At 34.5% G+C, this 24,913-nt stretch overlaps 2 protein-coding genes and 1 long non-coding RNA gene across 4 annotated transcripts; 1 reads left to right on the top strand and 2 right to left on the bottom strand.

The window, feature by feature from the left end:
- The first annotated feature begins 4,202 nt into the window (after window positions 1-4,202).
- LOC105141886 (GATA transcription factor 26-like) lies at window positions 4,203-10,319 on the top strand. Its single transcript, XM_011049264.1, has 8 exons — window positions 4,203-4,774; window positions 6,166-6,537; window positions 7,151-7,583; window positions 7,927-7,999; window positions 8,284-8,387; window positions 8,789-8,975; window positions 9,085-9,205; window positions 9,759-10,319. The coding sequence occupies exons 1-8, from the start codon at window positions 4,735-4,737 to the stop codon at window positions 10,064-10,066; spliced, it is 1,638 nt and encodes a 545-aa protein (XP_011047566.1). The 5' UTR covers window positions 4,203-4,734; the 3' UTR covers window positions 10,067-10,319.
- Window positions 10,320-17,490: 7,171 nt separating this feature from the next.
- Window positions 17,491-19,184, bottom strand: LOC105141884 (expansin-like B1). The gene is made up of 4 exons (XM_011049263.1): window positions 18,744-19,184; window positions 18,455-18,561; window positions 18,012-18,323; window positions 17,491-17,826 (listed from the first exon to the last, which is right to left on the bottom strand). The coding sequence occupies exons 1-4, from the start codon at window positions 18,889-18,891 to the stop codon at window positions 17,626-17,628; spliced, it is 768 nt and encodes a 255-aa protein (XP_011047565.1). The 5' UTR covers window positions 18,892-19,184; the 3' UTR covers window positions 17,491-17,625.
- A 2,119-nt stretch (window positions 19,185-21,303) lies between these two features.
- Window positions 21,304-24,651, bottom strand: LOC105141883 (uncharacterized). Of its 2 annotated transcripts, none has more exons than XR_845466.1 (4): window positions 23,726-24,651; window positions 23,539-23,616; window positions 23,229-23,324; window positions 21,304-23,011 (listed from the first exon to the last, which is right to left on the bottom strand). It is a non-coding gene; the product is annotated as an uncharacterized LOC105141883 (long non-coding RNA). The 2 variants fall into 2 exon arrangements; XR_845467.1 differs by having other exon boundaries at window positions 23,229-23,321.
- Between the last annotated feature and the right edge of the window lie 262 nt (window positions 24,652-24,913).

Raw genomic sequence — 24,913 nt, 5'->3', positions numbered from 1 at the left:
AATAAAAAGACTAATCTTTTATCGTGGCTGTAGAAACAAAAAAAAAATTATGGTTTGGTCCTTACTAAAAAATTGATTAAGCTGATAATTAAGGGTGAAAATATTTTTTTCATAAAATATATTTTTCATGGCAGAATTAATGAGAGACAAAATGATAAGAAAATATTTTTTTATTATAGTATAATAACTATTTTACTCTTAAAAAAATAGTCTTTGCGTTATGAGTTCTTGTTTTTTTTTTAAAAAAAAATAAATAGTTAAATTAAGGTCATACCTTTAGAGGGGCTTTTCTATCTTTTTTTTATAAAAAAACAATAAAATTACAAAACTAGCCTTGGAACTTGAAAAAAACAAAGGCTATTATAAAGGTGTTTTGATCTTTTTAGACTAGTTTTGTTGTTATTTTAAAATTTTGCTATGGTTAGTTTAGTAATTTTTAAGTTTTAAATATTATTAAAATAAATTTGTTGATATACATGTCATGGCCTTTGCATCATTCAAGTGGCGGGTCGTGTGATAGCTAAAATCCTGTTTTTGTTGTGCTGTTATCAGCAACGCATCATCCTTTTTCTAAAAGTGTGATGAGTGCTAACGGAGGAGGTCATGGAAGTTTTTCTTTCTTTCTTCTTTCTTTTCTCTCTCATTTCATAGAAAGATGTTCTTTGACTTCCAAAAAAAATTGTGTCCTCAAGTTTGTAATCTTATCAATTATGGTTCGTTTTCTTTTAATTATTTTTTATTTGGCTTTTGATGTTTTGAAATTTGGATTTTTTTTCAATTTCGACCCCGGGTATTTTTTCAATTTGATTTTTTTGTTTGATTTGGTCTCTCTACTTTTAATTGCTTTATTTTTGTATCATATACTTTTCTTGATTATTTTTTTTTTACAATTTCATCCCTTTTAATTTTATTATATTTGTTTTCTTAATTCATTTTTTGTCTTTGTTCTTTTGATTTCTATGTTCTTATACTTTTCTTGATTTTCTTTTTCAAAATCTCAACAACTTTTCTTTATCACTTTCTTAGTTTTTTTTTTGTTTTCCTATTTAGCCCCTAATTATTTTCTTTCATTTTTTATACCATGTTTGGTCTGCATTGCTTGAGTTTTAAATTGTTTTACGGTTGAATATTTTACTTTGTTATTCTTTCATAGTTGCCTTTCAACAAAGCAATCTTTTATTGAAATTTTTTTTTCAAATTCATCATTTAAAATTTAGTTATTAATCCCTTAACTTATTTTTTTTTGTTTTTTTATTGAGTTATCACAATCTCATATCTCAGGTAATAGGTTAGTCAGGTTAATTATGGCTGCTTCAAATTGTTTTTCCTTAATTTTTTTTATGAAATCATTTTTTTTAACAATTTCATACTTTAATGTTATATTATTGGCCCTTGAGGTATGCGATTTTTTTGCTTTTCTTTCCATGCGGTTTATTTCAAAAGCAGGTTGGTCAAGCAAACCCGGGTCAACTTACATTTTATTCACAATGTTTTTTTATTTAACTTATATATTTTTTATCAGGCTCTTCCTTTGGAGGTCTATTTTTTTTTTAATCTCAATCTCATATCGTGTATAACGGGCTAGTCAAGTTAACCTGGATTGACTTTAAATTTTTTCCCTTGATTTTTCTATGACCTTTTTTCTTTTAGTTTCATCTTTTTACATTGAATTATTTGTCCTTAAGCTTTACTTTTTACATTGAATTATTTGTCCTTAAGCTTTACCCTTTTTTTTTTTTACTTTTCTTATTGTTTGGTTATTCCGAGAGCATGTTGGTAGAGTTAAGTTTTTTGATGTTTTTTTAATTAAACTTTGGTTTTTTTTACTATGTCATCCTTTTGAAATTCTTTTTTTTTTTATTCTAATCTCATATCATAGGTTGTTGGTTCACAAGTTAACTCGAGTTGACTCAGGTTTTCTTTTTCGACGTTGTATTTTTTAATTTTTTTTTTTCATCCTTGACTTTAGGTTATATAGTCTTGAACTTTATATTTTTTTTTTTGTAGGTTCTTTCATATCCTAAGTTACATTTTGGTTAATTTAATTTGGATTATCATCGCTTGAATATTTTTTATTTTATATTAAAAAAAATTAATCTGACATACTGTGTGTCGCATGCTACTTATCTAGTCTAATTGTTGTCCTGTCTCAAGACACGAAGATTTTCATAGTTCATTACAAGGGAGGGAAATTGAATTGGGTTCACTTCCAAGCTAACTTAATTCCGAACTCAACAAAATTTGTCAAATTCATGGGATACCCACAATGTATTATAGACACTATTATGTCTTCTTATTTTTTTTTTTTAAAAAAACATTGTAATAGAAACGATACTAGTTTACATATTGCACTATATATATTACTTAATAGAAAATATCCATGTCATAGAAAAATATTTGAAATTGTTATTAAATTCAGCTTAGTAGATTAATCTTGAAACCTCCTTATTTAACTTTTTATTTAGTCCAAATTTAAAATTAAAATACATGAGAGTTGATCTAATATGACTTAGTTGACTTAATCAGATGAAATTAACATGAAAAGAAACTTGCCGACCAAACTTCCTGTCTAACCTGAGTTTAAAACAAAATAGTGTGGGAGTTATCTCACCATGATCTAGTTAATTTAGTCGGTCCGAAAACAATCTAATTATCCAACAAAATAAGTTTGAGGATAAAATTAAGAAGAAAAAAAAGAGATGAAATTGACATAAAGAAACTCCCGACCTAGTTTTTTACCAATCCCGAGATTAAAATTAAATTGTGTAAGAATAGTCTTAACATGATTCAATAAACTTTATTGGTTAAAAAATAATTCAAATTATTATTAAAAAAAATAAGAATGAGATTAAAAAAAAACCATATTAAAATAAAAAAGATGCTAATTCTTTTTTAATAAAAACAGATCTTATGAAAACGAAGCTACAGAACATAACATAACAAAATTCATAGAATCCAATTTTTTAGTACGTTTAGGTCATAGTTTGTAAAAGGAAGAAAAATGATTTTTCGAAGGAATTTGCAATGCATTCAGATTTTGGGCTGACATGGTAACAGTGCCTGGACGGACGTTCCAGCAGTGAAGGTTTGCTTGATCGCCTCCTGATCTAAAAGGACAGAAAGGGCAAAAACCACATTTAGTGGGTCCCTTCTCAAATCGTTGAGCAAATCAGACGGTAAAAAATAAGTTGTGACCACGAATGGTCACGAGGAATGGTGCCTAAGCATTGCCCTTTATTGAAAAAGACCCATTTAATTTTTATCAACATCATGTCATCCCATGCATAAGAGTCTTCGACATCTACATATATATTTATATATATTTATATATATATTTTATCGTTTCCTTGCTGAGTAAGAACCTTCAAAACAAAGTGAAGCCACACAAAACTCTCTTTCTTTTTCTTCCTCTTTCTTTCTTTTTTTTTCAAATTTTTTTTGTAGCTTTTCTCTTACACCTCCCTCAACTCATTTCAATGTGCTTCTCAATAATAATAATAATAAATGTATTTTTTGAGTATTAATAAGACTGCTATCTCTTTTATTATTTTAATTAATTTTTAAAATAAAAATAGGGAGTTGTTTTTTTTTTAAAAAAATACTCCTTTTTAATATGAAAGTATTTTTGATATGTAATTGAGATGGATATGACTTTGATACATAAAAGCTCATTTGAAAAATCACAGTTATTTAAACAAGAAGAGAATGTTTTGGAAAAGATCATGTTTTTTTCCCAAAATAAAAATCAAATCATTTTCATTTACTCTTTACAATAATTCTTATATATTTTATGAGGTTTTAAAAAACATAAACAAACATCCAAACTAAAAAGTAGAAGAAAAAGTCTATAGTCGGCTTAAATACCATACAAGCAATAATATTCAAAGGGATATGGGTTCTAGAAAAAGGGAATATAGTTATTTTTTAAAATAAATTTACTTGAAAATATATTAAAAAAATATATTATTGAACAAATCTCAAATTATAATTTTTTTTTTAAAAACAACATAAATTTAAATAAAAACACCATTTAGTACTGATCTACCCCTCCCCTAACCATTACACAAATTAAGGTTAAAAAATCAAGTTCTTTCTTACCATATATATAAACTGAAACCTTTTAATAAACATAAAAACAAAATAAAATAAAGCAAAAGCAAAGAAAGCTCCCATCATCATTTACATAAATAATATAACAACAACAATAACAACAACACAGAGGTCATATACATAGACAAAAAACACACGCACCTCTTCTCTCCTTCTCTCTCATTTTTCACCTTCCTCTTTTTATTAGATTCCTCTCAATGGTCTTTTCTCTTCTTCATTGGATTGTACAGATTCCCAGCTGAAAATACTCTTCCATGTTCTGCTAGATTTTTTTTTTCTTTTCTTTGCTGTGCTTGTTTCATTTTTTTTTCCTCCTTCAACTGCAAGACATGGTGTTGTGTATATTATAGAACTCTTTCTGGGTTTCTTGGCTTTTACTTTCTTTTGCAAAACACTGTTTTCTGGGTTTGCTGCAAAATAGCCTTATATACCCAAGAAGCACTCATGTATGCCTCATAAGGCTTGAATATAAAGAACAAATTTATACAAAGTTTTGATCTTTTCTACAACTGTTTTTTTTTTTTTAAAAAAATTGAGTTTTAATACTCTCTCTCTCTCTCTCTCTCTTGTAAATTATTTTCTTTGAATTTTAATTTTCTTGACTCAAGGAAAAAAGAGAGAGATATGGGCAAGCAAGGACCTTGCTGTCACTGCGGAGTTACAAGTGAGTTCTTGTTTCTCCTCCTCTTTTTTTTTCGTGTAAAAACTTGGATTACCATTTAGTTCACCTTTTGTTTTCCCTTCATTATATATTCTTGTAATTGATTTTGTATATACAGAACTATAATTGTATCATTGAAATAGAATGGCTATGTCCAACGAGGAAGAGATTACACGGACAGACAGAATAAATTGAGGAACACTTGTTGTTCTGTTTGTTTATTCATGGATTCTGAACAACGGGTGTCTTTGTTTCTTTGAACACACCAGATACTCATCTGTTTCTTGTTTTCAACTTGTTATTGAATCTATAAACCCTTCACTCTATCTATTGTTTGGTTTTTTGACCGCTCTAACAAAGCTTGAACATATCACATCACCGCAAATTGGATTTGGAGTCTGTTGAATACAGGGGAGCTACATGTTTGATCAGTATGGCTTTCTTGTTTCTGTATAGGATTTTATGGAGACCAAATTCCGAGTCAAAGTGTATCGTTTTTCTTTGCAGAACTTAATGATCCAATGGAAAATGTACTTCCTTGGCATGTCCTATTAAGTTATTGATAAAAATTCTTGTCTATTGAGTTCTTGACTGGCTTGTATTTTTTCTCTTGGGTTGCATTTCTGGCAAGCTTTGCTGCTATCAAGTTTATTCTTGTGCATTTTTGGGGTCTTATACTGCTTAAGCTCTGAAACAATTCATTTCAGTTCACGCGAAACATGTATCTCCATTATTTTTCCCTGTAATCTGCTCTAAAGTCTGAACTTCCAAGTGATCAAATAATTCCTTTGTTGTTCCATTGTACTTTGGTCATTGTTTGGGTTACATTTGTTGGGAGTGCAATGGTCCTACTTGTAAACTCCAAAGAAATGAGTTCATCTCAAGTTTGCTGCAGCTTGAACTGCTTTGAAGGAGCTCAGCTTATGCTGCTTGGCTATAGCTGATGTCTTGTGGTTTGTCAACCATTATTGACGGGTTAGCTGCTGTGATGAGGCAATCACATTGTGGACCTGAGTTTTCTTGTATATAAAATAGAGTCAGCAGTGTCCAGCAGAGCCTTTTCTGGTTTGAATGGCTGGACTTGCTCTTATGTAGTCTCCTCATTCCCATCATTTGAAGCATTATGAGCTGCTCGCATGTGATTCATTCTCAGAAGAGAGACACAGCTGGACAATACCACCACATTAATGCGCGCGCGCGCGCACAGACATACTTGCTAATTTTTAGTCCTTAAATGCATGAACTTCTAGCCTAATCTGTTTGTTGTGTCAAGTTTTGGATGAGAAATATTTTCTCCTTGGTTTATTTATATTAATTTAAAATGCTTCTCCTATCAATTTTGTGGATAAACTTGTTTAACATGCATTGTATTGCTGACAACTATCTTCCAACAGGCACACCTCTTTGGCGCAATGGGCCTCCTGAGAAGCCAGTTCTGTGCAATGCATGTGGATCACGATGGAGGACAAAGGGAACACTAGCAAACTACACCCCTCTCCATGCCCGGGCTGGCCCTGATGATTATGATGATCACAGGGTCTCTAGGTTGAAGATTATATCTATGAACAAGAACAGAGAAGTGAAACTGCTCAAAAGAAAGCCAAATTATGATCATAGGGTTACTGAAGGTGTTGCTCTGGATTACAACGAAGGTTATAGAAAGGTTGTAGATGAAGACACTAGTAACAGGTCAAGTTCTGGGTCAGCCATATCCAACTCGGAGAGTTGTGCGCAATATGGTAGTGCAGATGCAAGTGATTTGACAGGTTGAGCACCAACTAAGATCAATCTTTGTTCTGTGTTTTGATTGCTCAAAAGAGAATGATTCTCAAATAATGAGATTGTTTACCATGTGTTAAATTGAGTGGATTATTTGCATATCTAGTTCACTTGAATGCTGTGCTTGGTATAAGAAAGTAATGAATTCTGGAAGCAGCTCCAAATTTATAGGAAATGAAAAAGAAGAGAGGTTATCATAGTACTGTATATGTGCAGCAAGGTACATCTCATAAGAATCTCACTCTGATTTCCTGAATAAACAGAAGCGACTTCCTTGCTTTTCTAGGATGCTAGCATACTGGAAGCTGGCTGCTATGATACTTTATCTCACTAAAGATGTCATACTATGGTATTACAGTTGACGCCTCTTTTAGTGGGGCTAGTGATGCGTGGGAGTGTGACTGGAGCCAAACTAACCAATTTGCTCAGTACTTTTGCTCCGTAGTTTTGGAACCAATATGTTTGGTAGTTGTGGCTTTCTATCACTGACTGAGTTTTACAGGGGACAGTGACTTAATTTAGAAAGGTTTATGCAGTGTTTTGTGCTCTCGTCATGCTTGGTGGTATTGCCTTATAAATGTATTCTTGTTCTTTCTTCAGGTCCAGCCCAATCGGTTGTGTGGGACTCCTTGGTACCTTCTAGGAAGAGGACCTGTGTCAATCGGCCAAAGCCATCTCCAGTTGAGAAGCTTACAAAAGATTTATATACTATTTTGCATGAGCAGCAGTCGTCATGCTTCTCTGGCTCTTCAGAAGAGGATTTGCTTTTTGACAATGAAACTCCAATGGTTTCTGTTGAGATAGGTCATGGAAGTGTTCTCATTAGACATCCAAGCTCAATAGCTCGAGATGAGGAATCCGAAGCTAGCTCCCTTTCTGTCGAGAACAAGCAATACCCGACAAATGAGGCCTATTCCCATCCTGTGATCCTTCCTGTACATAATGAAAACCAGAGTGTCAATATGACATATCCTATTACTGTAAAAACTAAGAACCTCAGCGGACAAGGGATGCAGCAAGAGCAACTTAATAGGTAACTCATCCACGCATGTTTTCAAAACTTTGAAAGGCATTCTTCTTTAATATATGGAACAAGGATAGAAACTCAGTGTCAGTGTCAAACCCAGATATGAGTTTTTCTATCAACATCACCTCCTAATGATTAAAATTCAAGTGTACATATAAATGCAGGCAGGGGTAGGTTTCAGCGTGGATAGAGAATATTCACAAAATAAGCAGATGAGTGGGTTTGATCAGAGGTTTACATTTCAGACTACTACTAGGATCTAGGGGGTATTGGAATGCGAAAGAAGTGATAGTACATTGGTAACTGTTACTGTACTGGTGGTTCATTTTTCAACTGTTTGGAATTTCAGGGACAAGTCTCCACATGAAAAAGTACACATCCTGGGAAGTCATAATTCACCACTTTGCAGTGTTGATTTGAATGTAAGTTGCATTTTGTCTCTCTCTGTATCTATCTCTTGTCATCACTGATCACACGTGGCTTTTTTGTTAAGTACATGCCACTCAATTTCTTGCACAGACCGAAATTTCAAGGTTTACTTCTTTTTTCTAATCATTTTTAAATGATCTCCTACTCTTCCCCCACATCTATTTAATCCTCTCATGGAGTGAACCAAAGTCTCAAATGTTTAGATATGTGTGGAACAGATATTCTTTAATACCATTCCCCTTGTGTGCATATCATGATTCTGCTCATGGTTGTGTAGGATTTTCTTAACTTTGAGGAGTTTGCAAGACACTTGACAAATGAAGAGCAGCAGCAATTACTAAAATATCTACCTCCACTTGATACCGCCAAACTTCCAAACAGGTTAGCCTTATGCCTTGTTGAATATATTTCTAAGTGTTAATATGGGGGGAAATGAACACTTTTGCAATTAGGAGACGCAAGGTGTTGTATTTGCTGTCAGTTGCCGTTTGATTTTATCTATTTTTCTTTTCAAAAAAATCTGTATTCATTAGCCTTTCTAGTCAATCATTGCATTTGTCAATATCATCATGAACCTGATAGCATTTGCATTTATAACCAAGCCTTTAGTGTGCCAAGCATAGATTAGAGTGGGTTCAGCTCACTGAAAAATGATATTAACACTGTTTGCCTTTGTTGGTGTGTGATTATGTGTTGTACAAAGTATTCTATCTCCCCTTATTCAATCTCAATTGAAATATACTCAATCCAAGATTGATGATGATTTATTGTTGTCTTTGCAGCATCAAAAGCATGTTTGATAGCCCACAATTCAAGGAAAACATAAATTGCTATCAGCAACTGCTTTCAGAAGGAGTCTTTGATCTCTCCTTCTTAGAAGCAAAAACTGAGGACTGTAAGACTTTGAAAAGGCTTACACTGTCCAATTTGTCGAAGTCCAAATGGGTGGAGCATTATCATCTACTCAAGGTTTGCATTGATCTTTTTTAAGTAGGAACATTGTTGCATGAAAACATCAATTCCTCGGAAGGTGGACATGTGATTTTAATGGCTCATTGCCTTCTCCTTTTGGCTGCAGAAGTGTAAAAATAGCACTGGGAAGTCTCTTGTTGGAAAGGGACCAAATCCAAATGTTGTTGCATCGAGTAATTTAATTGGTGCCAAAAGATCACGTGATAACCTAAGTCAGAAGTTTTCAGGTTAGCAATAAACTCATCTTGGATGTATTATTGAGCAAGTTGATCCTTTCTATTATTTTTCTCTTAGAAGCAAATGACTGCTAATGGTGACATTGAATCTGAAAGTTTAATAACTAAATTCTACTTCTAAAAGCTAAGAGAAATTTGTTAATGGGAGAGGAACATGCTGATACAAATAGGCATACAAAATCAATTTTGTGCTGATGTTGGCTGCTTTCTCTTATATTGAATTGTGGCAACAGAGATGTATCAAATCCTTCTCTTCATATGTAGAAGTTCATTTTAATCAGAACAGTGTTTGTTAAAGAACACATATAGAGAGCACATGTGTTCACTCATTGAAACATGCCGACCACAAGTAGAAATTGCATGCTTCCTGGACATAGTTAATTCTGAGAATCCACCTGGAGATATTGCAAGTTAGTCACCACCAGCATGAGTGGTGAAAGTTAAAGAGTGATTGTCTTCCATGGACATCACTTCTCTTTTATGGAACCGCTTTTATGATATGCTTCACAACTATTCTCATAAGCTTGTTTTTGTCTACTCTCAGAAGCAAAGTCAATGAAGAGCCCCAAGAGGATTGTCATGAAGGCTACCTATGAGATCAAAGAACTCATAGACAATGATGGTTCTTGCTTTAGTCCAAGAAGCCTATTTGCCCTGCCTCCTGATGGTAGCTCCCTCATGCTGGATTCTCTCCATTTTGTGGATGAAAGTTCTGATCAGGACCTGCTGCTGGACATCCCATCCAATGGTTCATTTGCACAGGCAGAGCTCCTTTACCCAACTAATAATAGTTTCGGCCAACAGGCTAGCACTAGTAGTAGCTCGATATATCCGCACCTAGGCTGCCCCTAACAATGTTATATTGATACTTTTAATCACTAGGGCCAGATAGATGCACCTTCTGCTGAATCAGGTGACTAGGTTAAACATGTTTTGCATGCCAAAATCAGCAAGTCTGTGAATGAGGTTTGATGGTTGCTGTTTTTTCCCTTGATTATTTTGAACTTGGTATGCTAAGAGATCGACTCCTGGTGGGTTTTTGTATAGGTTGACAACAGATTGTAATATATGGCTAAAAAATGCATAGCAGCTGGTGATTTCAAGAGTTATATATGCAATTGTAGCTGTATTGTTTGAGATACCCATTCATTGGTTTGCTTTTTTACTCATCGACACCAAGGGAGTAAAAACCAAAAGAAAAACAGGAGGATTGGCTTTCCGGGATGCATGAGAAGAAAGTAGAATAGCTTTTGTACTTGCCTTTTGGAGGATGGCTACCTGTTGCTTGTGGCCCGTCTGCATCTAAACTACAAGTTCCACACTCCAACCGACCACCAAATGATAGAGAAACGAATATACATCCACGATGGGATAACGTTTTTGAATGTGACTCGGAGTAATCAAGAAGACGCGTTTGTGTATTTGAATTGGTTTTTGAATGTGACTCGGAGTAATCAAGAGGACGCGTTTGTGTATTTGACTAGTAGGTGCAATGCTATTTGCTTAAGACCAAATTTGATCACTGGGATTGGTTGCGGGAAAATTTGAAGCTTGTCGCTTTTGTCTTTGTAATCGGGAATAAGTCAAATTCTAGAGAATTTGATTTCGTATCATGTCCAAGAGATTGCTAGTTGGGCAATCCTGTGTTAGTTTCAGTCATTGTGGACTTCGCCTGCCCTTTTTGAGTTGTTTGCTGTTTCCCATTGGGTATTTGAAAGGATTTTTTTTTCTTTGTAGGTTTATATCATGTTGATGCTCGTTTTGGTTGGCAACAATGAGGAATCGAGTGAAGTCATGATTCCAATGGCTTTGGTTGAAAATGAAATCGCTTCACAAGTTCAAGTGTTTTACGAAAATAGTTCTCAATAATTGCTTACAATCTCTACCTTGATGTGTTCTAACCCAGCAAACTCCGATTGCTTGTAAAACCTAATAGCTCAAACTGTCATTCTCGTAAATTGATAGGAGAGCAAGGTTGGATACCTCTTGTTGAAATGCAATGGAGACTGAGATGGGAGCACATTAACTCATTTAAGGGCCCATCTGCTTAACCAAGGTAGCGGCATTCAAGCATCGATGCCCTGCAAAGTTGGGGAGCTCTTATGAAACCATTGATCGTTATGCTTATTTCACATGAGGTGATGCCCTGCAATGTTTTCTCCCATGTGGCTCATATAGTTTCTCCCAGCGAGGCAGAAATATAGAATTATCCATACCTAGGCTAAGAATCACAAGCTGCAGTGTTTAGTCACAAAAGGCACCCTCCTTCCTCCTCTCTCCACCTTATTCTTTTTGTTTGGGAAGCCATTAAGTTCAACAGCAGGTCAATGGACAAAGACCAATGACCCAAAGTTAAGATGGAAGGCTATATGGAGGAAAGCGCACTCCAATCCTTTCAACAGTGCCATTGAAGCAAATGAAAGAAGACTCCCGAAGTCAACGTTGTCCATCCAAAGCATGCATCATGGTGGGCCAGTGGCCGAACATTGTGTTTTTACAGACGATAACAAATGACTTCGTTTGGTTCAACTGAACAAGCAATGGCTATATTGTTCAATGATAATAACTTCACAGTATTTTCAGATTTCCCTGATTTCAGGGGAGATAGAAGAAAAAAGAGTGCCTTTCACCGTTTTCCTTGTTTGACAGCCAGTGCATAATAAATTCAAGGTCTCCTTGGATTGCATAGCAAGGGCTTGACTTTAGACATTCATTACTATGGAGAAAGCAAAGGAAGAAGGAAAACATGTCCATGCAAACAGTTGAAACAAGGGAAACATGACTTCATGACCTCGTATTTTGAAAGGATAAAAATTCACATCTTATAAACAAATTTATTTTACATCTCCATATCCATCACTGCAGCTAAACAAGCTTATATCTCTTCTATATTCATCACTTCTATCGTAGACACTAACCAACCACAACTTTAGAAAACAATAGCAACTTTATCACAAAATTATATACACATGACATGACTATACAATACAGCCTTGCACCTCACAAGTCACAACCAACTTCAAAAGGCCTAGAGACGTCTCGTAACTTTCAAATTCATCCAGCAACTAGTAAAGCAGCAGAACGATATCTAAGTTCAGAAACCTACCTGCCTCATCATGGATTTTTAACATGAAGCTGCAAAGTAAAATATTCATGCTCCTCAAAAGGTAACAAGAAGACCCACCACGCCAAATCCCCCAACAAACCAATATCTGCAATAACATACCTCCCTGCCTTTATCATCTCCCATACAATAATCCCCTTTTGGCCGTTAACAGGACCTAAGGAAAAGTCATCCCACCTACCTTTGCAGCCTCCAAGATACTTAAACTTATCCAAACTTGGAGCATGCCGCTCTTCCTCTGCAAGTATCTTCAACACATCTAATAGTGTGATCTGAAGATCCATACAAGTCATTTCAGACAAAACAGTATCATGCTCTGCTTCCCCTGCTCCTGCATTCTCCTTCCTTCCTGGTACAGATGCCGGCAGCACACGTTTTTCTCGAACATCATCCTCCTTGCCACAAGCGTTTGTACCAACATTAGGACCAACATATCTAAACTTGTCAAGGTCATCTGTGCCTTTTCTAGCAGAATGTTCCTCCCTGGTATTGCAAAATCCATTAGCCTCCCTCTCGTCCACTCCATCATCGACAAATCTTAAGGTTGTATCATTTCCTTCAAACTCATATTCTATCATATCAGTAGAAAATTCCAGCTTCCTCTTCGCTGAGCTCTCTCCACTACATTCCCTACCACTACCATTCACTTCAATCATCATTTCTCCAGCTTGCTCATTTTGTGGAGATTTTAAACAACTGTCATAACCACCCCCTTCCTCAGAACCCAATTTCTCCACAGAATACCCGAGATTCTCTCTTCTCTCGGTTTCACGCACTAAACTGCTTCTTGGACTCTCCAAACCCAGATTTTTATTCGAACGTTTTGCTCTTTTCGACTTAGCCCTAATTAAATCCACTGTTTTCAGTAACCTCTTGTCACACTTCACAGATTCAACCCCTACACTAGCTCTTGGAGTCCACTTAAATCTATCCAATGATTTCACCAATCTCTCCAAACTTTTCCCAATTTCAGTTCTTAGACTAGGTTTTGGAGTAAAAAAACCCAGATTATTATAGTAAAGTTTCGATCTTTTAGTCGAAAACTCGCTGAAGACATTATTTGAAGAAGACGAAGGAAATCCTCTTTTCAAAACCATACCTTTTGTACACTTACAGTGAACTACTTCTTTGTCCTTAGAATTATCCCCACCACCACCCAAATGGCCTTCAATCTCCATTCTCTCTGTAAATTCCGCCTCTGCAGTAAACCCTAAATCCTTCTCGATCGAATCTCCGGAACAATATCCACCATCAACGGCCATAATTTCATCAGTTCCTGCTCCGTCAACCATCTGATCTTCCTTTGCGTAAACAGCGACCTCCTCCTGCTGCTGCTCGTGCTGGTTTTGGGAGCTTGAGAGGGAGGGATCTTCAGGCGGAGTGCAAAAAACGTCGTCTTTATGGAGGATATAATTTTCTTTTGGGTCGTCCTCGTGGTTATCCTCTGGAGTTTGTGGAGGGGAGACCATGGTGATAGAGGTCGAGGTGACAAGGATTTCGGCGTGGAGGGAGAGAGACTCGTCGTTTGTTTGTGGTACAAGAGAGAAGGGACAGTGGTTCAAGTGTTGCTCTTGGGAATCGGAGACTTGATACAGCTTTGTTAATGCAGCGAAAGGATCGTTTTTCTCCATTTTTGCATACAAAGATTAGGGTTTTCTTTTTTCTTAAAGAGAGAGAGAGAATGGGAGGGAAAGTTAGTCTCTAGGGGTTCGATTTCTTAAGTTAATTTTCCCGCCATTTGTTTTGAACGGTTGGTGCTTAAATCGATGGCGTATAATATATTTTTGATGTGTATAAAGACGATTGTCGTTTTGTTTCCCTGGGCACCTCGTGTACTTCTGCTTCCTAACGACCTGTCTTGGCTTCCCCTGTTTAAACGACCTGGGTTGGTTTTTTTTTTTTTTAAAACAAAATTAATAAATATTACTTTTTAAAATAATTTTTTTGTTAGAAAATATATTTAAATAATATATTTTTTTAAAATTAATTTTTAACATCAGCATAATAAAATGATAAAAATATAAAAGTATTTTTTAAAATATTAAATTTTTAAATATTACTTTTTAAAATAATTTTTTTGTTAGAAAATATATTTAAATAATATATTTTTTTTTAAAATTAATTTTTAACATCAACATAATAAAATGATAAAAATATAAAAATATTTTTAAAAATATTAAATTTTTTTAAAATATAATTAAATCACCCTCTTAAATATCCCTTCGCTTGATAACATTTAGAAAAATTATCACTAACTTTAATTAAAACCTTTATATACTGAGAAAATTAAATTAATTATATATAATTTTATTTTTATGTTTTATTAAAAGGTTTATTGGTTTTGAATTATGTAACAAGGTTTTTGGTATATAATAATAAAATAAAAAGTTATTGAAACTCAACTCTATTTCACAAAAATAATTAAATTATTAAATATAAAGTCAACTAGTCTTTTTTGTAATTTTAAATTAATTAATTTGTAAACCATAGCCTAGAAGACTTATCTATTTTTATATTTGTCTAGTCATATTATAAAGTATTTAGTTTTTCGTTATATATTTTATTAAAATCTTTTTTATTAGAGAAAGGAAAAGGGACATTCTTTTATGTTCAATCTATCCATGTCATTTTCAGCTAGTCATCATCCATGCTTCATACTCTATCTCTTGTAACCTTAAATCATAAATCAAAAAACATAAAAATAAAAAAATAAAAGATCTTGAAAATATATACCTATTTCTTGTTTAAATTAACAAAAGCATTCAGAATTAAACTTGTATTTAGAATCTATACAAACTTTGGCCACCTCTCCCAAACACAACATCATACATTATATTAAGCTAATGTTCTTTTCGTGAAAAATAGTTTCTTAAAAATTATTTTTTTAGGTTTTTTTTTATTTGTTTACAACTAGAAACATTGATAAAAAAAAAATATTTTATAGTTAAAAAAAATTAGCTTGGATTTTTTTTTTTTATATTTTGAACGGAAAATATTTTCTTTATATATTTTGCTTGAATCTTTTTTTTTTTAATTTCATCCCTTAGATTTTGATTTTTATATCAACTTTAATTCTTATTTTTTTATTGTTATTTTTTTCATAAATTTTTTTATCTATCATATTTGGTCTCTATTCTTTTTATACTATTTGTTTTTATTTAAAATAATTTATGAAATTATATTTTTTTATAATTTTATTATCTTTGAATTTTTTTATTTGTTAAATTTTATTTTTATTATTTTAATGTTATTTATTTATTTGGAATAATTAATAAAATTATATTTTTTTAATTTCATCCCTCAACTTTTTTTATCTATAAAATTTCATCCTAATTATTTTAATAATTTTAAAAAATATATTAAAAAATTTAAAAGTTATTTTCCAATTTATTTTCATTATATAATCAAAAATTGAAAAGTCTTCTCTAACAAATTTTTCATTATATTACCAAACATTTGAAAAATAACTTACTTTTCAAAAATTTATTTTTTTAAAAATATTTTCAAACAAATCAACAGGCTAAAGCTTTTTGGATTCAAGCCACCTTGTTACTTCATGAGTTTTCTTCTTTACATCAATGAATGGTTTGTACCAAGACTTCAAATTCATGTTTTTTTTCTTCTTAAATTATCATAGGTGACGTGATTCTAAATGAAGGCAGCGAGACTTTAATTATTTTATTTTATTTTGAAGATATTGGAATTGTGTTTCAAATGGTGGTGTTTAAAAAAATAATTTTTTTGTTTAAAATTATATTTAAAATTTTTTGAATTGTTTTGATCTACTAAAGTAAATAATAATAATAATAAAATATTATTTTAATTTATTTTAAAAAATATATATTTTGAAAAGCAATTATAAAATGAAAGATACCATGCTTTATTACTTCAAGATAGTTTTGATTGCTATCTCGTTTGTCTGTATATAAAAACATATTTGGGTTCTTCGTTATTTTAGTTTTGATTCTTTGACGGATCTGTTTGTTCCCGAGGTGTAATTTTTTATTTTTATTTTTTTAAAAAAAACTGTCCATGTTCTAATTATGTAGGATCTTGAGGTTTTCTGACTAGTTGCATGTAGCGTGCAGGAGAAGATGACGTCGCGTTTCTGGACACAGGTTTTTGGTATTCGCTGATTGTAATATATAGGTATCTCTTGGAGGAACTGCTAGTGACAGTGATGAATCCGGTGATCAGAAGCATTTGTTCAGGCCAGCCAAGGAAAAGCGTTTGAGGAGATGTGGGCCACTGCTGATCAAATGAAGAATGCGATACATGAAGATTAATGCATGACTGGGTCAGCTTCCTAGGGAGTTCTGACAAGATTAATAGGCAACTTGAGAAAGCCATGCGGGTCAGGGAGAGTCTGTGAAGGTTCCAGCCCTTTATAATACTAAAGCTATGACCATGGCGCTGGAAGATTTATCTCGAGCCAGGCCTTAGCGCAAAAGGAAATCAAGGTAAAAAGAAGATGAGCAGTAGCAATTATGCCAGGGCTTTGAATGCAATAGAGAGGGAGTTGAAGAAACATAATAAACAACACGAAGATCAGATTAATAAGTGCAGGGAACGTCCCTGAAGGTGAGGAAGAACCAGAGGCTGACGAGGAGCCAAAAGAGGAGGAAGGGTCAGATTTGGAGTTAGAGGGGGACCAATGTTTGATGAGGAGGAAAATGTCGATGACTAATCTGTGAAGGATGAGGGCTGGGAGAAGATGATGATTAAGAAAGATAAGCTCATGGATAAGCTGTTTGCAAAAAGATCTCAGCGAAATCACTTGGTGGAATTAATATTGTGAACAAAAAGCTTAAAGGTTAATGAGCATATATAGTAGATGTCAAATTTAATTTAAAATGGGTATATTTAATATCAAATTTTTTTTGGTAAATGATTAAAATAAATTATGGGTATGATTTAATCTTTTACTATTATTTTTTTAAAATTTCTAAAAAATACTAAAATTATTTTAAAAAAATCATTTTTCACATGATTTATCAAATATCTAGTCATTTTATAATTTTCAACTATTTTATTTATTGTTATTGTAATGATAATTTTATTTTATTAAAAAAAAAAAGCAAATCAATTTTAGTGATCAAGACTATCAGAAGATCCCAATAAGTGGGATATATATCCTTACCAATACAAAGTACAGAAACCCAATTATTATTGTTCACAGCGAAGAGAAATTGCTGGATTACAAAATACATAATAACTGAAGACAAACAAACAAAGCAGAAAATGTCCGACTAGTTGCAAACTAGCTAATGACTTAGTCCTTCAATCTTCAATGAAGCTGAATGGCAGAGTCATAAGCAACACCAGCCTTCCAATCACTTGGTAAAACATTGTCTGCTTGGACCCATGTCACCCCTGCTGCACTGCCACAGACCTGAAGCTTCAAGCTAATGGCACCCTTTGGTGGATTAGGCATATCCCACACTGCCCCATAGGCCCTTCTCATGCCTCTCCATTCCTTGCAATCCTCCTGCATGTAATTAAAAGACATCACGTCAAGTTTTCTCATGCTAGATCCTATATATATATAGTGGTATTAAAGGTAAACTGCATGTAATTAAAAGACATCACGTCAAGCTTTCTCATGATAGTTCCTATATATATAGTGGTATTAAAGGTACAAAAAGAATATCAGAAGAAGAAATCAAAACATACCTGCCGTAATTCCACAGCCAAAATCTCATTTTGGCCAGCTTGGTACAGAAGAACTATGGCCAAGTACTCAGGAAACCTGCTATGTTCATGGACCTTGAACATGAGATTATAACCAGAGTAACGGCAAGGGATCCTCCTGAATTCTACATCAACAACACCATATGCGAACAGCTCTAAGGCCATGTTTGGACGTGCCATTCTTGCGTATGCACGTGTGCTGAGGATGAAGTCAGTTTTGTCTCCTTCACCATAGTCAGTAACCACTACGTTCACCCCATCATCAGAGCAAAGGTTTGGAGCTTTGCAGCTAACCTGAAATTGTTATCAATCTACAATATGTAAACCAGCATTATCAATACTTAAACTCATTTGTTTATTACCCTGAAAGTAACAGTTAATTACTTTCAATAGCACTGATAATTAAGTTCCTTGAATTCAAGTACCTGATAGCAACCACCACATCCAGTACCATTCTTGAAGAGTCTTGAAACACCAGCTACATTAGCATCATTGACCGTCGTTCCATATCCTCCAAACCCGCAAGCTCCAGCTGCATTAACATTTACATGCATGCATGTCAGTACTTGTTTCATGCAAAACAGATTATATATGTTGTTAAGCTTACACAGCAGTCCTCTTACAAATATTTACATTTGCATAACTAGATAAACAATATAATTGTGAACTCTGAATAAATAGGAGATCTCGGCGCTCGCGCACATTCATACTTACTTGGTGTCCCTAAGCAGTCAGGGCTACCAAAATAAGTTGCTCTTGAGCATGTGTAGTCTTGGGAGTGACTTATTGCAGGCAGTAGTGCCACTGCCACGACACAAAGAATGGAATAACCATATTTAAGCGCAAACCCCATAATTATCATCACACTGCCACACTTGTATGATCAAGTAAAGGTAACAAGTTGAGAGAGAGTAAGAGAAAGAAGAAAATGGACGAGAAAGCATGATTTCACAATACCCTATTTATAGTTGAGGTCTGAGAGGCTGTGGCAGCTATTGAGGAATTGCTACTTCTTCTTTTTTTCCTTTCAAATGGGACTAATTAGGTGGTAGGATGAGATTAATCATTAATGGGGTGCACATGTCAATGTAGACTCTCTCCTTTATTAACCCCTCGAGACCTCATTTCCATGGTACTGGAAAGAGGATACATTTGCAAAAGTCTGCCTCCCTGTTGTCTCTCTTCACTTTTTTCGCCAACTCCTTGTGCTTAAAATATTCTAAAAGCATAATGGTTTTTACGCTATTATTATTGTACTTTTGCGAAAAAGGTTATATTTATTCCTCCTCAATGTGATGTGACAACTGACACATCACAGAAGGAACTTTCGACTGTTACTCCCACATATTCAAATTCATGCTGACCACTAATGCCATGATATGAAAGGGCTAACATATAACTAAACAACTGAAATGAGATTAATTATTTTAATGTTCATCACTGTATACCTGCCGACATAACTCAAGTGGTGGTATTCTAGTTTCCACTGGGTGAGACCAGGATGCATGGGAGTAAGAGGGAAGAGAGTTGCATGCTGGCGCTGCACGTCGTCGTATATCCCAGTCACTCAAGAAGATAAGCAGAAATAAAATGGAACCCTTCATAAGAAATTTGCTGAAAATAGTGTTATTCAAGGATATTGTCCTAAGATCAATGCCATTGTATGTTTTACATGCTAGAAATTACCTTGCAAAAGGGGGTTTTCTTTCCTTCTTCTTCTTCTTCTTCTTTTAAAAAAAAAGAAGCCTCCATTCCTGTTTCTAGTTCTTTCTTAAATTATGTAGTTTGTGAATAAAACCATGCAAACAGAAAAATAGGACTTGACAGATTACAATAATTACATAACTAATTCATATGGGAAAGAGATAATTCCCTTTTTAGTTCAATAGATGGAGGAAGAGGAAGTTCAAGGCATGGTGAAAGTACTAAACACTTTCCATCAATTATACTACCACTTAATTGGTTTAATTTAAATTGAAATGAATGTATCAGATCTTATGAATTTGTATGGGATTTTCTTATTATCAATATGGATTTAGATCCTAACTTTCAGGTCGAATTCAAATAGCAATCACATTTACCATTCGATTTTTGTTATTTTTTAAAAAACATATTGGCTATATTCGAAATCATTCTTCAATGTAAAATGAGTTTCACACACTATATGTATAGAGAATATGTTATCAAAATTAATTGATACTTGAAAAACACTTTTTTTTAAAAAAAAAAATATCCAGTGATTGTTTAAAAGAATAGCCGTTAATATGGTGGAAAAAAGAAAAGAAAAGGACGTTGCTATTTACCCTGAATCAAATCTTAGGGCTATATTAATTTTTTTTTCTAATTACTTATATTTAAAAGTTTTTATATTTCATATTTATTAGAAATAATAGTAATATTAATTTCAAATCGAATTTAGATCTGAAACTCATCCATTTAATAAGCAGGTTTACGAATTCAGGAAAAAAATCAAATTTAAATAATAAAAACAATACAACAGATTCATTTAATTACATTATAAGAGAGTCAGATAACATTATACTATAATTACACATCTGTTTGTAAAGTTTAATACACACACAGAGAGGCTTTTACTTGTTTTGTTCTCGGTCGTGAACTAAGAACAAACTATTTGAATAGAAAAATCTCAGAGAGTAATTTTCATGAAAATGCCACGAGAGAAGGCATTTTCGAGAAGGTCATTCAGTGATAGGGTTTCTTCGAATGCTAAAATATTACTCGAGAAGCTAATAATTTGTAACTCAATTGATATTGATGTCTCTTCTGTCATTAAGAGGTTTTGATTTCCAATCTTTTCTTTGCAATAAACAAGTAAAAGTAGTGCCTTATTGCAATAAACAAGTACAATTGATATTGATGTCTCTTCTGTCATTATTGCAATAAACAAGTGTCAAAACCATGACTTCCAAGGAGTCTTCCAAGATGCCAAAACCATGTTTCATCTCTTTCATTCCTTTCCCGAACAAATCTTCCATAGAACTGAGCTAGCAAAGTTTCCACCTTTCAAAAAGAAAAAAAGAGCATTGAAACATGGTGCTAATAGAGCAGTGTCGTATGCAAACAGAACTTGGCAGGGAATAATTTGATGACACTGTTAAATGATTCATTAGTCTTAAATTACACTGCAAAACAAAATTAATTGCGCAAGAAATTACAGGGATGCGCATATATGTTCAGCACAGATTATGACAAAAACATGTTACAAGTGTGCAAGTTATGGACGGGGACATTATATTTTGTAGCTGAAGCACAGGGGTTCTCATCTCCACAGCCTTGTTTCTCCTTCAAAACACGCTTTCTGTTCACAGCTTGTCAGAGCCTTTCATCAATTCAATCTACAATCCTCCAGCCAAAGACTCTTTAAAATAACCTAAAAAAATAAAGGATTTTAAGTACAAAACCATGAGCAATTTTAACTCTCAACAATTATCAGCTCAGTGGTTCACTCGTAACTCGACAGTTCGCACACATAACGCAAAGATCCCTGCTAAGAGAATGAAGGCCTGTTTGAAGATGGTGACAATCACTATAAAGGGTTTGTGAAGTATGACATCACCCTCAAGAATGGGCTTTAAGCACTTGAAGCAAATAATGGAAGAGGCAATGTTGATAACTGGGGCCAAACTGTGTATGGGGCATCCCCTCCCTCCACTTGCAAATCTGTGATGAGAAAAGAGAAAAATTTCTTGTATGATAGGGGATGAAGCTCCTATTACCTGACAACAAGGAACACCACTCACCAAATTGCCTCTTTCGAACACTAGGAATCTCAAGATCCAACAAATTTTACAGAAAATAAAAAAAGCAAATCCACCTTGCAACGCATGCTTACTATATTGTCAAATCAGCAATTTAGATAAAGTCAAAACACTTTCCAAGTGTCTCACTGAAGAAGTCTCAGGTAAGAAATATGAAGCAATAATGCTGAGGTGGTGTACCCATGAAAAGAACAAGCAATTGCATTAATTTCATGCCAGAACATGCTTGATCTCAAGAGCAAGAGCAGTGAATTAGTGAAGAGCAGGACTGATGCAAAGTTGGTGCATCGATTGCAAAGGTGTAGGGCGGTGATTGAATGTGCATGTTCTAGAGAGTTGGTTCCTCTATCTCTATTTTTTGGAGGGTTCAAATGGTTTGTACATCAACGCATTGGAAGTAAAAATTATTTCATTGCAATGCCATGAAAAAGCATGTTCAGCATCAAAATTTCTAAAAAATGATCGGCACTTTATGAGAGAGCATGATCAATGAACTCTTGTGGTCACCGCATGACTACCTAACTAAATACATCAACTTTGGCACTGCCATCAGAAAATCGAGCATTTAAAAATGTAGTGCAAGAAATCACAAGTGCCATAAATCGAGCATTTTAAAGCTTCCCATGCAGAATAACAGCAGCAGCAGTTGAAGTGTGAGCTCACTGCTCAGCCACAATGCACTTGATAAAAGAGCAAATTTCTAAAGCCTTCTCAATTGTGGAAGTTATTCTAAGTCATTTTCTTCCAGAAATTAAATTGTTTATGTTTTGAACCAAGGGTCTAAACCTTTGATTAAGATCAAGTATCGGTTACTTTTGGGAAGCCAAAAAGTTCTCCCTCCTCACACCCCTAGTTTCTTCCCCCGTAGGCAAAACATAAACTCCCTCCCTAGTGTGTGCTTGCACACACACACACACACGCAAACATGTGCAAACAAGCCTTCAGTTGTATTTGCTGGCTATCATTTAAACTTCCACTCGCAACTGTGAGCAGGCCAAACAGGCATTGTTCTGACAGGTTCTGTATCCTGTAATACAAATGTACAAGTAAAATGTGTAAAACCAACCCAGTCATTAGCGCCAGTCGACCTGAATTTGTATTTTCCTTGCCCACCAATACAGTCTGTGAGGTTTGGAGCAAAGCCCACCAAGCCCATTGTGCCCCAGAACAAGGTAAGTTGAGATGAGGCCCATGCTACCCAACCTAACTCTCAAGATCACCGAGCTACCTTGTTAGAGGAGGTCAGGATGAGGTTGTGGCTCATGGAAAATTGCAACCATTATCCCACATACAGCTCTACTAAAAAGAGGGAAATTGCAAGTGAGGTTATGGTTTAGCGGTGGGAGGGGCGTGTCCCCTTTCTTTGTATTTAGGTTCGAATCTTACCATGCACGCTTGTTACCCCGCAGTGCTTTACTACCTAACTCTCAAGATCACCGAGCTACCTTGTTAGAGGAGGTCAGGATGAGGTTGTGGCTCATGGAAAATTGCAACCATTATCCCACATACAGCTCTACTAAAAAGAGGAAAATAGAATATCTTTCAGCATTCATTTTTGACAGATGAGAAGGCAGTGTGGCATTACTGTTCTGGGTAATCATTCAGGCTAGTTCACAACCAAAGGGACCAAACCCTGCCTAAGAACTTCAGTTCCTAGTAACCAGCAACCATAGATTGAGGTTTGTAGCCAAACTGAAAACTATCTGATTAAAAGTAACCGTTAATCTTACCAATTCTGCTTTCACACTCTTTGTTTCTTTCCTTGCAAGTTCAACATCTGTTGCTTGACCTTGAAATCTCCCAATTGGCTGTAGATTGATAGAGAAAGTGCAGAAAATTTTGATTCTGAATTCTAGAGACTGATTGCAGTCAAGAAAGAAAAACTAGCAAGATATAAGATGGGATAGAATAGAGTACCATCTATCACAAAAATACCCGCTTTATCATGATCGTCGATGAGGGTAAAGCAGAGCGGTTTCCCCTTGAACCAGCGGCCAAAAGCATGGCTGCTTCTCCCCAAGCATTACCAACACAGAGAGTAAATATAGGCGACTTGACATACCTGCAGTGGTGTAAAACATTCATTGAAGAAAATATACACAAGAATTTCCTCAAGGATGGGATTTGGGAACGTTTACTTGTTGCATTCATAAATGCCACTGAGCTTATTTTAAAATCACAAAGCAGAGAACACTCTTAAATAGAGGTCATTAATAAACTATTATCACTATAATATATGCTCCACTCCATGCATATCCTCCTCGTCAGAATTAAACTAGTCCTTGCTCGCATTATCATCCAGTAGGCTTTGGAGTTGGCAATGATAAATGTATTGCCCTATAGAGCATTTAAAGCGCACTATTCATGCGATCACATGCATATGAATATTTACAGAAGCATACATAAATATATAGAAAGCAAACTGCTTCTTTTCTTAGCATGGACATGGTTAACATTAATAAGAAGATGGCATATACTCCAACACATAAACATTTCCCTCATCCAGTCCAACACAGTAAACAGACTTGGGGAAACTTTCTAAATTCACAATCTGTTAGGAAGCTTTGGAAGCAATGACAAAAACTATTATCCTGATTCCTCCGCCAACGAAGGGAGAGAGGAACTAAGTTGAAAGAGAGGCCCTTGAAGAAGAAGAATATAGAGAAGAAGAGATCGTTAGGGTTCTGTTAGGGTTAGTATTTCGTGAAGAGGCCGTTGTTGATTCTACACGCCTGTGGACCACGGCGGTCGATGCCGCCCCCCCCCCGCCATTGACGGTTGTGTTGGGCTGGGGTGTGAGAGAGAGAAGAGAGTGAAGCAAAATAAAGATACCGAAGTGAAGTGAATTGTTGTTGGGTTTCGGATTTTTGAATGTTTCATGCATCACATATTAGGCTCAGAGGCCCAAACACTGAAGCCCAATTATTTTGACAAAATTACCCTTTTTTTCGAAAATGGAATTAATTTTGTTTAAATTGTGTGGATTCTGTTTTTTTTTTAAATAATTTTTTGTGAAGTATCCACATAGTAAACTTTCATCATGTTTAGAAAAATGTTAGAATTTTTTTTAATGCCTTTTATTTAAAAATATATTAAAATAATATT

The sequence above is a fragment of the Populus euphratica genome, unplaced genomic scaffold, assembly GCF_000495115.2.
Source record: "Populus euphratica unplaced genomic scaffold, PopEup_1.0 scaffold134.1, whole genome shotgun sequence".
Classification (NCBI taxonomy): Eukaryota; Viridiplantae; Streptophyta; class Magnoliopsida; order Malpighiales; family Salicaceae; genus Populus; species Populus euphratica.
This window is presented reverse-complemented; position numbering and strand designations above follow the sequence as displayed.